We start from the raw sequence: 16497 nt of genomic DNA, 5'->3' as shown, positions 1-16497 counted from the left end.
TTAGCTATCATTTAATACACTTTTGGAAGTCTGAAGAAACATCAATCAATTTTGCTATATAAAAACATATTAATATAAAATGTATTGGCTTTTAGTCTCAATCTAACTGTAGTGTGCACTACTTTTTTTGATCAGTCTATCATTCGCCACCTAGTGCAAGAGTATACAGTTTATATCTCAAGATGTAGAGCTATACTTCTTCATTTCTCTGAGGGATCAGTGGAGGATATTTGCCTTATTATTAAAACTACTGAATTACCCAGTTGTTTCTTTATGTTAAACTAGAAAATAAACAAAAATATATAATGGTAATTGAAGTTTGTCAATATACTTTTTTAAAAAATTAGTGGAAGTGTTCCTGCTTCCAGCTATCTATGTTTCAAAGCAAGTGGTGTTCAGAAACATTTGGTTCCACTTTCAGCGATTTTCTGCTAAATGGACTGGGTCATCGAATATTAGGGTTTTAGAATTCTGTGCTGCTCAGGTCCACCCTGTTAGGTCCACCATGTTAGTGTTGAGGTGTCTCCAGGGTCATACTGATGATGTTAATGGTTGGCACCAAGTGAAGTTTGAGCCGCATTCAATAATCCTGCCCCCTTTATTCACATTTTTTAAAAGTGTGGAACTTTCAGGTACATTTAAAATGTTATTGCAAATATATACTGCTGATTTTTGTTGATGAATCAGAATTGGCAAATAAAACAGAATCGTTGCCCTATTTCCATTTACTCTGAAATTATGTACTATAATTTTAAGTTTTGTAAGATATTGAAAGAAACGATCATGATCACAATCATCCTGTTGTTCCTCAATTGCCTTAAGCAGGCACCAGTAATGTCTCCTTCTTCCTAGCCCTGAGATTTTAAAAGAGCCATATTCAATATTCTTTCAGTGTTAGGAGAATGAGACCTAGGATTGTTACTGGTATTTGGCATATTGAGTATGATAGGGGAAGTTTGCCAGACTCTGTCGTGTGGGCAGGATACTTTCCGTAGCCTGCCCGGTTCTCCAAAGTAAAAACGAGATAATAAGATGTCTCGAGATAATAAGCTTCCGGAAGCTGGGTTTTATAGTCTTTGGGTCTTGGCCGTTGATGGGACCGCCTGGCGCTGGCGGCAGCTGGTGGGTGTAATGCCTACCTACTGGAAGATAGGGGATCTGGGTGGAGAAGGCCCAGTCCCGATCCGAGCAGGCTTGGAGATCTCAGCCCCTGGACCCTCATGCCTGGGTTCCTCTGCCAGTTCCTTCATGCATGAGGCTTGTCTGGACATGTGGAGAGTGGTCTCAGCATGGCTATGACTGGTTCTGGAGGTCTTTAGCTGCTGTGTCTCTGCTCGGGGTGGGGAGGGAAAGTCAACCCACCCCCCTCCAAGAGGCCCCGGTGAGGACAGCCAGGCACGGGGGCATGAAAAAGAAACATAAGCTAGTAATATTGTGGAAGGAAAATAAGCTTTAGCTGGGCTGATAATAATTTCCTTCCCTAGATTAAAAATAATTGAAAGTATAATGTTTATTTTAGGTGAAGATATCAGGAACTGAGCAGGACATTTCTAAATATTCCATTCACATGGGAGCAGCGCGATTTCAGTTAACACACATGGGCCTTTATTTATCTCGAGAAGAAAGAATGGATCCAGATCCCAGGGTACAGCATTTCATACCAGACACATGGCAGGTATGTATCAAAGAGATTTTCAGCCTGGAAAAGAGAATTTAGATCAAACAGTTTGTTTGGATCTCAGTATCTGCAAGAAATTTTTGAAAGGCAAATTATTAAGAAATGAAACATGACTATAATCGAAGTAAAACATATATTGACCTAACAGATAAAGGAGCACAAGTCTGATGAAATGAAAAAGAATTTTTTCTGTTAAGTAGCAAAGCTTGAATTAAAAACTGGCAGATTAATTTCAGTTAGATTGCTCTTAACTGTTGCACATGTGATTATTTTATATTTCCACTTTTATATTTAAATTAGAGTGCCTTATGGTTAGTGAAATATATTTATTGGTAACTTACTTCAGGTTTTTTTTTTTACAAATCCAGCAGTGTTCAGGGCTCTGTGCTTAAGAATTACTCCATATGGGCTTAGGGGAACATATTTGGTATTAGGGAGTGAACGCAAGTCAGGTGCATACAATGCAAGGCATAGTATATCTCTAGCCCTAGTTTATTGTTTTTTTCCTAAGTAGTGGTATTTTAGATTGTCCAAATATTAAACTTGAATCATTAATAGAATCTTATAAAATGTATATATTATTATAAATGTAGCACTGTAGCACTGTCCTCCCGTTGTTCATCGATTTGCTCTAGCGGGCCCAGCAACATCTCCATCGTGAGACTTGTTACTGCATTTGACATATCGAATACGTCATGGGTAGCTTGCCAGGCTGTGCTGTGCAGGCGAGATACTCGCAGTAGCTTGCCGGGCTCTCTGAGAGGGGCAGAGGAATTGAACCCGGCTTGGCCAGGCCTGCTGCGCGGAGGTAAACGCTCTACCGCTGTGCTATCACTCCAGCCATTATTATAAATACAGATATGTTTACTTTGGAAAATTTGATCTCTTCTATGACTTAATTTTTGCTTGATGATCCTTAATTTATTAAATGAAAATTGAAATATGGATATGAGCAGATGTTGGTAATTCTAAGGTTAGTTTGAGATCCCAATTTAAGGTAAAAAGTATCCCAAGTTGGGCTGCCTTCACTTTTTACAGTTCAGATGTTGCCTGCTTATTTGGATGTTTCCATTAAAGTTTAAGTGAGTGTTTGAAGGAAAAGATAAGTCAAATTATTGACAAATTCAAATGGTGATTTCCTGAGTTTATTGCTATCTTGGGCAAAAATATGCCTCAGAAGGAATTGTGAATGCTAATAAGCCTTTGATATAGTCAATGCTAAACTAAATTTGACAGGAAATACATGCTTTCAAAATTAAATGCGAAACTGGAGAGATAGTACCAAGGATATGGCTTTTACCTAGAACAAGGCATGGCTGCCTGGGTTTAGTCTCCGGTACCACCACATCAGTTCTCTTGAGCCCAGTCAGGAGTGATCCCTTAGCACAGAGACAGGAGTAAGCCCCGAGCATGGCTGAATGTGGCAAAAACAAAACAAAACAAACAAAAACAAAGGAAAAAACATAAAATAAAACCCCTAAACACTCAATCTGAAATATGGTTTTTCTTTTTATTTAGCGGGAGCTTCTTGATGCTGTAGATAATAACGAGTCTGCTGTGATTGTTGCTCCGACCTCTTCAGGGAAAACCTTTGCTTCTTACTACTGCATGGAGAAGATCCTCAGAGAGGACAATGAAGGAGTAGTTGTATATGTGTCTCCAACAAAGGTATTGTGTCCTTGTGGCACTATTTCACTTACAGTGATTTTTCTAAGCTGTACTTTGTGACCTTCATCAAGGGTGTGCTGTCACGGGTTTGAGTATTTACATCCTGTATGTCTTTAAGTCAAATTCTGACTTTAGTTTCTCTAGCTGCAAAAAGGAGATAATGAAGCATACTTCATTCTACTGCACTTGGCATTAAATGCTGTAATTCATGTAAAATATATGATATAATTTTTGGCATGAACAATGATCAATATGAGGTAGAATTCACAATCGTTTTTGTTCATTTTATTCTTTATATGACTTTAGGTATCAATATCTATAAAAGGCAGGACTTGAAATTTGAAATTTTTTCCAGGAAACCATGGCTGTCTGTGCCAAGGTTATCTGACATGAGAGCACATAGACAATTTCTTGAGAGAGAGGGAGAGAAGAAGCTATTATTATTTTTACCTCCAAAGTGCTCTGTAGAAAAGCACCTAATTCTTGCAAGTGGTATAGTATTGTAAGTCTATGACTCATACTATAATTATTTAGATGGCCCATGTCAGAATGAAGGTTTTTCTGTCCCTATTCTATAGCAAAACAAAACCAAAAGGCTTTTCTTGTTAAATTTATAAAATTTCTCTCCATAATAATAAATAAGAAAGTGAAAGATAGTGGATGGTTAAATTCATCTGGTTAAATGGTGGTATATTAGTAAATAAAGCAAGCAAACTGCCAAAGTCAACACCACTGACCCAAAACTTAGGGGAAACTGTGCTAGATACCAAAAGAAAAGACAAGAGGGGCTAAGGGAGAAATGATTACAGTGCTATTTTTGACAGTGGAAAAATACTGAAACTTTTGTAGCATGAGTTTTAAGAGCTTTATGTGTCTAGGCATAAGTTAAACCTCTAAATTCATAATACGGAAAGCATTTATAGATCAAATATAATGTAATATAAGTTTTGAGAAATGAAGTTTTTCTTCACCTAAAAAGAATTCATGGTATTTAATGCCAGTATTGAGAGAAATTACTTACATAATTACTTGATTTTACAATGTCACTTGGTATGTCAATTTGCTAACTTTACAGTTAAGGTAACTGAGTTTTAATGAAGTTAAATAACATGTTTATCATTGCATTTCCAATTTGATTTTTACATAAGAACTTCATCTCATTTTACCTGTATAAATAGCTATGTCACGTATGTGGCATTCAGTTATTGTTTATTAGCATATTCTTAAGCATAGTTTAATGTATTATACATTAAGAGAAACTTTAATAAGTACCAGAGAGAAGTATTTGGTGCAAAGTAATTATTTCATCAAGAAAGACATATAGATTTTTTTTTTACTGCAGATTGTTGTATGTAAATTATTTCAGGCACTGGCTTTAGGCAATTTCATAGTATTATTAATAACAACTAAATAGAAGATTATGTCTTTTATGACCTAAGGCTCTTGTAAACCAAGTGGTAGGAACTGTCTGCAGCTCTTTTACTAAAGCATTGCCTGAAGGACGAGTGGTGTATGGAGTTTTTACAAGAGATTATCGACATGACGTCTTGAATTGCCAGGTATATCACTTAATTTCACACATAATAATAGCTTATATTACAGTTGTCCCAGTAAGAATGCCAGTATACAGACTATTTTCATAATTTATTTAATTACTTAATCAACTTTTGAATATTATTTCATAATCAAAGTAGACTGGAACGGTAGCACAGTGGTAGAGCATTTGCCTTGTGCACAGCCAGCCCGGCCGAGTCGGGTTCTATTCCTCCGCCCCTCTTGGAGAGCCTGGCAAGCTACCGAGAGTATCTCGCCCACAGGGCAAAGCCTGGCAAGCTAACAAGAAAGTCTCACGATGGAGACGTTACTGGGCCCGCTCGAGAAAATCGATGAACAATGGGAGGACAGTGACAGTGACAATCAAAGTAGAACACTTTTCTCAATTGAAGTTATCACATAAGAAAACACTTTTCTTTAATACGTAAGGTTTCAGATTGTGATAATTTTACATTTCAAATGTGCCTGTTGGGAAAACACCTTAATGAAATATACTTAACTATTTTAAATGTATTAACAGCAATATGTATCTATTACAAAAAATCATTTTATCTTCCCACAAATGATAATGCTGAGTAACAGAAATATCAATAAAAAGTTGTGTCATGTAAAGTATTTCATTAAAAATTAAAGGTAATGATTTTCTGATTTTTAAAATAGATATTGGTGACAGTGCCTCAGTGTTTGGAAATACTCTTGCTTGCTCCTCATAATCAAAAGTGGACAAAAAGGATCAGATATGTCATATTTGATGAGGTATGTCAGCTTTCATTACCTTTACTATAAATGTTTTATATAATATAACTTTTATGCCTTAATAACTATGGAAATAATAGGGTTAGTTGTGAAGATTATCACCAATATATTTTATGGAGAAGGTAGACTTTTTTGTTGGTAGTAAAATACATAGAATGTGGTGGGAATGGAAAAAAAGGCCTGAGTGATAGTTAAGGGAGGAGAGGTATTCCAGAATGTATTACTGGGACCATAAATGATTAATGAGACACGGACTTTATTTTTTCTTCTAGCCAAAGAATTTGGTGGGGCTTTTGGGTCACAACCAGTAGTACACAGAGCTTACTCTTGGCTCTACTCAGAGATCACTTCTTCTTTTTTCTTTTTTTGATGGTTCCCAAACTTTAGTTATTTCATTATTCCATTAAGTCGAAATTCCTAGCATTTAGCAAGCCCAACTTTTTCAGTTTTTCCACCTCATCCTGATGCATGCCAACACTAAACTGATACCTGTCTCCATTACTTCAGTGAATCTCCAGGGGCTTTCATTTCTTCCCCCTACACTTCTTTTTTTGTTTGTTATTTTGGTTTTTATTAGTGACAAACCAAGAGGCACAGTTGCACACTTAAAATTTTTGTGCTTGGATTTCAATTATACAATGATTAAGTACCCATCCCTCCACAAGTGCCCATTTTCCACCACCACGGATCCCAGTATCCATCCCACACCCTACACCCCACATCCCACCCTACCTCTGTGGCAGGGCATTCCCTTTTGTTCTCTCTCCTTTTGGGTGCTGTGGTTTGCAAAAGAGGCATTGAGTGGCAATCATGTTCGGTCTATAGTCTACTTACAGCATGCTTCTCCAATCCTGGGAGGATTCTCCCAATACCCTTTATTTGGTGCTCCCTTCTCTATCTGAGCTGCCTTTTCCCCTAGCATGTGTGACTGGCCTCCAAGCCATGGAGTAAACCTCCTGGTATTTATCTTGACTATTCTTGGTTGTTAGTCTCCTATTTTGTTACTTTATGTTCCCCAGATGAATGCAATCTTTCTATATCTATCCCTCTCTTTCTCACTCATTTTGCTTAGCATGATAGTTTTCATGTAGTACCACTTGTATGTAAATTTCATGACTTCATCTTTTCTAACAGCTACATAGTAGTCCACTGTGTAGATGTACCAAACTTTCTTTAACCAGTCATCTGTTCTCGGGCACTCAGGTTTTTTCCAGATTCTGGTTGTTGTAAAGAGTGCTGCAATGAACAAACAAGCGCAGACTATACTTTTTTGCCTCTCTGGGATATATTCCCAGGAGTGCTATTGCTGGGTCAAATGGGAGCTCAATTTCTAATTTTTGGAGAATCGTCCATACTGTTTTCCAAAAGGGTTAAACCAGTCGGCATTCCCACCAGCAGTGAAGCAGGGTCCCTTTCTCGCCACATCTGCGCCAGCACCAGCTGCTTTTGTTCTTTTGGATGTGGGCCAATCTCTGTGATGTGAGATGATATCTCATTGTGGTTTTGATCTGCATCTCCCTAATGAGTAATGATGTAGAGCATTTTCTCATGTGCCTTTTAGCCATTCGGATTTCTTCTTTGAGAAAGTTTCTGTACAATACTAAATGTATATGCACCTAATGAGGGACCAGCAAAGTACTTAAAATAACTACTCATAGACTTGGAGAAAGACATTGATAGCAACACAATACTAGTGGGAGACTTCAACACTGCTTTATCACCTCTTGATAGATCAACCAGACTCAAGCTTAGCAAGGACATACTTCATCTGAGGGAAAAAATGGAAGACAGGGACTTAGTCGATATATACAGAACACTTCATCCTCAAAAAGCTGAATATGCATTCTTCTCAAGCGTGCATGGAACATTCTCCAAGATAGACCACATGCTGAGCCACAAAACATACCTCCATAAAATTAAGAAGATAGAGATTGTATCAACAATCTTCTCAGACCATAATGCGCTGAAACTAGAAGTAAATCACACATAAAAACAGAAAACTAAATCAAACACCTGGAAATTAACAGTTCACTCTTGGACAACAAGTGCCTTAGAAAGGAAATCAAGAGGAAATCAAAAGATTCCTGGAAATGAATGAAAATGAGGACACGAGTTACCAAAACCTATGGGACACAGCAAAAGCTCTGAAACTTCCGTTGTATTGTAAACTCTTTAAGTAGAATATGCACAAACTCACTGGGTCTTCCACGGAGTAAAATGCAGACTCTTTTCAGTAAATGGAGCCAAATCCATGACTGGATCTCATAGGCTAAAAACTGTTTCTCCTTCAACTATTGTCTCAATATCCTTTCTTCTTGGAATGCTCTCCTATTCTCTTTTTAATGTTTGCTGATTTTGACAAGTTATAATTAATCTCAGATGCCCCAGTCACTGGTACAAAAGTCTTCATAATCTCCTTCTATCTTGTTAATGTTTGTGGCATTGGTAATTATGTTTCCTTTTATATTCCTAATATCATTTATTCATATATTCTTTGGTTTTTATCTTGATCAATCTTGCTAGAGGTTTGTTAATTTCATTACTCTGAAAAAATTCAACTTTTGGTTTTTGATTTACCACTTCTGACAGTGCACAGGGGCACTAGGCACTAATATATGGCACTAGGGATTAAATTAGAGTTCTGTCAGATGCAAAGCAATCACTGACCCACTGTATTATCTCTCCAGCACTAAGAATTATATCACATTAAACAGAGTATTTATGAGATTCTTCCTTATTTATAAAGTGAAGGAATGACTAAAATTAGACACATAGTCCTACTGCTATTCAGAGTGTTCATACTCCTAATTAGTGTTAGTTTTATGCATAGTAATGCCAATGAAATAAAGAATAAAACAAAAATTAAATTAATACACATACAATACAAAATACAAATTAAAGCAAAGCAAAGTAAACAAGCTAGCAGACAAAACAATTAAAATATGAGGCAGACAGTAAATTTAGTAAAAGACTATAACATCAACAATAGTTTTCAATTATTTTCTAATGTATATTGAAACATAAGTGTTAGTCTTAAAGTAGCAACTTTAGAAATACTTCACTTTAAAACGATTCTGGTAAAATATATTTTAATTTCCAGTGATACAGTTTGTTCTATTTGGGAGCCACACCCAGTGGTGCTCAGGGGTTACTCCTGGCTCTGCACTCAGGAATCACTCCTGGCAGGCTCAGGGAACAGAATCGGAACTTAAGGATCAAACCCTAGTTGGCCACATGCAGGACAAGTGCCTTTCCTATTGTTCTGTCACTCCATCTTTTCATTATGATTTGTCATATGAAGTATTTTCATCATTTCTGAATATACCTTTTAAACTATCTTTTTGTTTTATACTTTTAACATAGTTAGACTTGAATGAAGAGCCTATCCTTATGTATTTTATCCATTAACATTCAAATTAATAAATAACTTAGTCCAATAACACTTGAGAAAATATAATAAATAAACATTTAAAATAGCATTCACAATAGCATAAATATATTAAATAATTTAAAATTAATATCTATAAATATGTCCCATACTTAATACTGTCACTGTCACTGGCACTGTCCTCCATTGTTTATCAACTTGCTCGAGCAGGCCCAGTAACGTTTCCATCATGAGACTTGTTATTGTGTTTGGCTATTTGGCATATTGAATATGTCATGGGTAGTTTGCCAGGCTCTCCGAGAGGGGGCGGAGGAATTGAACCAGCTTGGCTGTGTGCAAGGCAAATGCTCTACTGCTGTGCTATCGCTCCAGCCCCAAAATTAATTATAATGAGTCATATTTTTAAATAATATTATAATTATAATTTTATTTAAATATTATTTAATTTTTCACTGGAGCGATAGCACAGTGGTAGGGCGGTTGCCTTACAAGTGGCCAACATGGCCGACCCGAGTTCGATTCCTCCGCCCCTCTCGGAGAGCCCGGCAAGCTACCGAGAGTATTTGATATGCCAAACACAGTAACAACAAAGTCTCCAATGGAGACGTTACTGGGTCCGCTCGAGCAAAAATTATAATTTTAAGCAATATTGGTTGATAACATGATAAAGAACTAAATATCAACATCAGTATTTATGCCATTCTATACTTGTCTAGTTTCCATTAATTTTTATAAAATTGGTCCTATTTTACCCATGATAAATCCATTGTATTAACATACATGAATAGTATGTTATTATTTCTTTTAACCGATAGGTCAGTTTGTACATACATGATATTAGATCCTCAAGTTTTTCTTTACAGTCAAAACATAATGAAAATTAAAACTAACAATTTTTTTGTATATTTCCTGATAAACCCCTCTGATTATATTGATTCTAAATATATAAAAATATAAACGTATAAAATTAACAAAGATGAATTTTAAGCAGTTAAAAGCAGGATAAAAGATCATTTGGACAGAAATCAAGACAAATAAATTTTCTCTAGTATATATCAAGGTTTATTACAGACATATAATAATTAAGAAAATTATCTACTGAAAGATAAATAAACATATAAACAAGTTATCTATAAAGCCATAAATGAAACCTGTATTTTATCTTATTTTGTTTTGGGGACTCCAGGGAGTGCTCAGTATGCCATAGAGAATGCTGGAGATAGATCCCAGATGGTGCAAGGCAAGTGCCCTTCCCAATGTACTATCTTTTTTGCCCTCCACATATGGACATTTTTTTCATAAAGTAAACAATATAGAAAGCAAAACTAAAATAACTGGAACTATAAAATAAATGAAGTTATGTCACTTTTTTATATCGTACACAAACTATTTCCACAATTAAATATAAAAATGAAAAAAGTTGAACAAATGAAACTTTAGAATGTTAACATGTTTTTCTTTTCTTTTCTTTTCTTTTCTTTTCTTTTTTTCTTTTTGATGTGGCGGGGAGGGGGTGCACACCCTGAAGTGCTCAGGGCTTGCTCTTGGATCTGCACTCAGCGATCACTACTAGTGGGTTTGGGGTACCTTATGGAATGGTGAGGACTGAACCCAGGACCACCATGTGCAAGGCAAGCATTTTTTCTACCTGCTAGCACTAACACCAGGAATGTGAATGTCTGAAAAAAGTAGCTGCGTTATTGAGGATTAGAGGAAGACCTTTTTAAAACTCAAAACATAACAGAAAATCAACATATTTGGCTATATTAACATTAAGAATTTTAGTCAACATGAGGCTGACACCTAAAGATAGTAGATACACGGGACAGGAAGATTGCTCCATAATTGGAAGCCTGCCTCATGAGCAAAGGGGAGAAGGCAGCTGGAATAGAGAAGGGATCACTAAGAAAATGATTACTGGAGGAACCGGTCGGGATGGGAGATGTGTGCTGAAAATAATGACCCAAACATGATAACCTCTCAGTATCTGCGTTGCAAACCATAATGTCCAAAACTAGAGAGAGAGTATGAGGAATCATATCTGCCATGGAGGTAGGGGGAGGGTGGGAAAGGGGAATTATACTGGGGATATTGTTGGTGGGGAATGTGCACTGGTGGAGGGATGGGTGTTTGATCATTGTGGGATTGTAACCCAAACATAAAAGCTTGTAACTATCTCACAATTATTCAATAAAATTTAAAAAAAGAATGTCAATCAAAACATCAGTAAATTAAGGAAATGACAAGTCCCTGAGTAGAAAGTGCTTGTACAGAATTCAAAAACATTCAGAATATAAAAATACTTTGAAAATAATTTTCAGACTTTCAAAAATAATAAAAATATCACAAAGAGGATTGCTGAACGTCCCATGTAATGCTGAAACGAAAATTAACTAAAATCCAAATTAAAATAACAATGTGAAATGCTCATTAGATCAGTAAGTTTGACAGTATCAAGTGTTTCAGTGGAAGTAGAGTTGCAAGGAGATGATAATATTTCAAAAACAAACAGTTCATATTCTAAGTGTATACCATAGAATTAGAGAAAAAGGTTTCATGTCTCAAAAAGTAAGGCTGTTGAACACATGGAGCAGGCTATGTCAATAAAGTGTTTCTAGCAGCAACTCATAAGCTTGTCAGAGTAGAAATAATAAATAAAAGAATACAGTTACACAATGAAAAGCATAGAGCAAATAAAATGAATAAAATTAGAATAATCTTTTTAGTGGGTGCTCCTTGGAAGTGCTCAGGAGACCCTAGGTTGCTCCCAGTGATTCTCTGGCAACCAGACTGATGATTCTGTTATACTCAGTCCTTACAGTGCCAGTGTTGGAGCTGACAGAGGTTTCCCAGTGGTGCTCTGTAGAATTGAAAAGAGGTAGACTGCAATTAAGAAGTGTGCCTTAAACCCTGCATTATCTCTCTGGCCCCAAAATAGAACAATTCTTCAAATGTATCTCTGAGCAAAGAAGTCTAGAATCTAAAGATGATATGCTACATAATTATAATTAAATCTCACAAAATTATCACAATAAAATTATACTATTAATTTTAATATACCAAAGTATATTACAGTCAGTACTGGGTCAATAAACTTTACAGTATGTGGTGAGAGACATGATTAAAAGTTTCTGCAAACACAAGTTACGAACACTTGGGAACATTTTTAACCAATTTTATATCATGACTATTTATTTGCATTGCCAGGTTCACTGCCTTGGAGGAGAAATTGGAGCAGAAGTTTGGGAGCATCTTCTAGTGATGATTCGGTGTCCCTTTCTGGCACTTTCTGCTACTATAAGTAATCCTGAACATCTCACAGAGTAAGCCTGAGTTTAGCATTCATTATTACTACTAATGGATAGGTAATTCTGGAACAAACAAACAAACAAAAAGTCTCTTCAACTAACGTTTAAAAATTTTTGTCAATATTTACTTTGGTAGCATTTCCTCTTATTATTTGACTAGATATAATTTGCACAATTGTCTAGTCCCTCAAGATTTTGTCTGTGACAGTGAGTTAGTTTCCCATCCTATAGTTCAATGTATTGATTCTTAGAGATCAGAGTAAGACAATTCAAAATGTTATCTTTTAAATATGCACATAAAAATATTGAAAAAAATTTCAAAATGGGGTCACAGTTTAGCCGTAGTGGATACAATAGCCATAATTGTTCAATGCATTTTTTCCCTTTGTTTTGATTTTTGGGCTACATCCAGTCATGCTAAGGGATTTTCCTGTCTCTATCCTCAGAAGTAACTCCTAAGTGCTAGGAATATCATGTAGAACTGGTGTAAGCATCATGCAAGGAAACTGCCTTATCTCCTGTATTATATTCCCACCCTGGTCAGTAATTTTATGAGGGATCTTAAAATGTCAGTTCTGGAGCCAGAGAGATAATACAGCAGGTAAGGATTTTGCCTTGCATGGAGTTGACCTGGGTTCGATCCGTGGCATTTCATATAAACCCCTAAGCACAGTGAGTAGTGATCCTCAGAGCCAGGAATTACCCCAAGCATCACTAGATGTGGCCCCAAACCAAACTAAACTAAACCAAAACAAAACCCAAACCAATCTTCAGCTCTGGATAAGTGTATAAAAGGAAGAACTACTTCATGTATCAAATTATAAGTATAGTTTTTAATCTAATGTTCAAATTATAAAGATAAATTTCATTCTATTAAAATCATCCTAATAGTCATAAAAAGTGATACTGTGGATTAATTTTATGCAACAATGCTGCTGTTTTTTTTATATACCTAGATGGCTGGCATTAACTAAAAGATATTGGCAACATATTGAGTTCACAATGGAAAATTCTGGTTCATCACAAAACTCCTTGAAAGATTCAAAGAAACAAGGAAAAAGAATCGAGAAGTCATCATTCAGAGTTAGATTGGGTATGCCTGACAAAATATAGGAGAAGAGGAGCTCAGATTTACTCAGAACACTGTAGATGCTTGTAACATATGAGATCATTAAACTATCTATGTAGATATTATATTTAAAAATTTAGTCCTTACTCTAATACTGGAATCTATTTATTTTAGAAGAAATAAGATCAGAGACTTGACCTTAGACTATTAAGCACCATGTTGAAGTTGAGAAAGATAGCAATGGTGGATATGCTAAACTTCAAGATCCAACAATTTCAAATATTACCTATTTTGAAATAGTTAAATCACTTACATTGAAAACAATGATAAGTTCTCATGAGATCAGAGCAGGAGGAATCAAAAGCACAGTATGCAGTGTAGGTGCACTGAATCCTCTTTCAACATTCTTCCCACTGCACAGCACAATTTCTAAGATTTTATTGGCAACAGACTGATTCATTGATCATTTCAATCCTTTACAGTGTGGCACAAAGAAAGGTACAGTGATTTAGAAAAGTATGTGTGTTCCCTCACGGATAATGACTTTGTCATTGAATACTATCACCCATGCGCTGCACTTACAGCCAATCATGTAAGTATAAGGCATTTTGGAAAATTAGCAATTTTCTGTTCATTATCTCTGAAATGATTAATTTTTATTTTGTGGTTTTTAGATAAAGAAATATGGAATTCCTTTAGACCTTGAATTTTCTCCTCGAGAAAGTATTATGCTTTATGATGCTATGGCACATGTTTGGCCAGAATGTCCAAGAATACAGGTATGTGATTGAGAATGTACATGTGTGTAGTCTGTGACTGACATCTTCAGTTATTTGTCTATAATGATCAATAATGATCAAATTAATGGATTGTAGTATTCTTGTATCAATAAACGCAGCCAATTTCATTTATACTACATTTCATTTATACTACAGTGACCCAGGTCACTCAACGTGCTTCAGAAATGGAAAAATTAGTTAAATTATATATGAATTTTAATATGTGAAATAAAATATGATTTTCAAATAAACTACATATATTTTCTATGACTATTATAACCATATGATTATTTGTAAAATACTTAGAATAGTATGTTGCAATGAAAAGAAAAATGATTTTTAAATAAACATTTTAATATTTTTATTTTTTCTTTAAAATACCTGCAATATTAAAGACACTTTGAGTTAGTAGAACCTAAGAAAAACATTATAGAACCATAACATTGAGAACAGCACTGCCACCTTAATTGCATTTAGCTCTGTAACTGAATATGAACAACTATTGAACTGCTTGAGAAATTTATTTCATTATGGTTTGCATGGAAAACTATGAAGCAATTGCTATTTCATTTTAGTGTTGTTTTCTTTTTCTTTACTTTTAAGAAATTTGAACCTGAAGAATTTAGCTTCTTCAAAAATAAATTAGTCATCACGAGGGCAGATGCCAAGAAATATGAAAAGGAACTGAAAAAGGAAATCATTCAGCGAATTGAGTTGGAACAAAGCAAGGTAGTTAAAAGCATTAAAATTAATTTAAATAAAACTCTTAATATAAAAAGAACTTGGTTTCTAAATTTAAGCTCCAAGTGAATGACCTATAAAATTCTCAAGGATTTGATTATATACTCTATATCTGTGTATTGCAATTAAAACTTCAATTTAATTAGCTAGAGGAGAAAAATTGTTAGTTGGACTCCAATTCAGTCAACATATGCTGGTACCTGTCCTGTTATAATTTGAGACAACAAAACTTAAATAGGGGTACTGTTTCACATTGAAAGCAAAACTGTAACTTCTAGTCAATTATTGTCATTTCTCTTCTAGTATTTTCCCAAGAATGATTTATATTTATTTACTTGCTTGAATACTTGAAAGTCCATTTTTCCTCTGTTGTAAAAAAGTTAGTAGATAGGAGGCATATTAAGTATTATTTATCCTTCTTTGAATTCTAGAATTTGACTTAGTTGTTTTCTGGTAATTAAAAAGTCTGGTAATGGTCTACTTCCTAAAAACAAGTACTAAAGTGATGTCTACTACATGGACTCTAAAACATGTCCTTTGTTAACTAGGATATGATTCACATATGATTCCTTTGTAAAGGAACCATTAAAAGGAAAAAAGAAGATGGTTAGCTCCTCCAGATATGCTAATATGTAATATCAAACTGTTTTTACCTCTCAGGGCTCTAAATTTCAGTTAAAATATGACTAATTCTTGATAAGAATAGACTTTGGTCATCCAATTGGAATTTCAATTCAGTACAATTTTGATTTTTCATTTTATTTAACATTTATTTTACAATGATTATGTTATTTACTAAAATCATTTTATTGAAGTAATTTCATTATAACATTATATAAATTTTGGGTGGGCATTATAAGCTGTAGCACTGTAGCACTGTCGTCCTATTGTTCATTGATTTGCTTGAGTGGGCACCAGTAATGTCTCCATTGTGAAACTTGTTGTTACTGTGTTTGGCATTTTGAATATGCCACGGGGAGCTTACCAGGCTCTTCTGTGCAGACAGGATACTTTCAGTAGCTTGCCGGGCTCTCCAAGAGGGACAGAGGAATCAAACCTGGGTTAGCCACATGCAAGGCAAACTCCGTAACTGCTGTGCTATCGTTCCAGCCCAGGGGATCATAAAAATAAACACAAATATGATATTTATTCTACATTTTGTTTACCATTGAAAGTCTATTTTGGGGGTGGGAGAGATGGTACAGTGAGGAAGGCACATGCTTTGCACACGACAAACCCGGTTTTGATACCTAGCACTCCATAAGTTCACCTGTCTTTGCCAGAAGTGATCTCGAGTGATTACTAAGTGCAAAGACAGGAAGTAGTACCAAACAATGTTGAGTATAGCCTCAAAACAAAAGATAAGCAAAACAAAATGAAACTTATTAGCAAGCCAATAGGCATATATCACATATTAGTTGATCACTTGATCATCGATTGGCTTGAGTGGGTGCCAGTAATGTCTCCATTCATAACTGTCATGTGCTAGTGTAGCCAATATATTAGATGAATAAGTAAATTAATAAAAAATGTCTTAATTCAATTTTGATATAACT

The 16497-nt window shown here is 35.3% G+C and overlaps 1 protein-coding gene across 1 annotated transcript in view; it reads left to right on the top strand.

Moving 5' to 3' along the window:
* The window catches only part of LOC130023749 (probable ATP-dependent RNA helicase DDX60), a 106563-nt gene that overhangs the window by 39107 nt on the left and 50959 nt on the right, over positions 1-16497 (top strand). The window contains exons 16-24 of the mRNA XM_056114340.1: positions 1526-1675; positions 3197-3346; positions 4786-4905; positions 5561-5656; positions 12252-12367; positions 13309-13445; positions 13904-14013; positions 14096-14200; positions 14804-14929. Of these exons, the coding sequence (XP_055970315.1) occupies positions 1526-1675; positions 3197-3346; positions 4786-4905; positions 5561-5656; positions 12252-12367; positions 13309-13445; positions 13904-14013; positions 14096-14200; positions 14804-14929 (1110 nt within the window). The remainder of the gene's footprint in view (positions 1-1525; positions 1676-3196; positions 3347-4785; positions 4906-5560; positions 5657-12251; positions 12368-13308; positions 13446-13903; positions 14014-14095; positions 14201-14803; positions 14930-16497) is intronic.

Source organism: Sorex fumeus, unplaced genomic scaffold, assembly GCF_029834395.1.
Source record: "Sorex fumeus unplaced genomic scaffold, SorFum_2.1 ptg000024l, whole genome shotgun sequence".
NCBI lineage: Eukaryota > Metazoa > Chordata > Mammalia > Eulipotyphla > Soricidae > Sorex > Sorex fumeus.
This window is presented reverse-complemented; position numbering and strand designations above follow the sequence as displayed.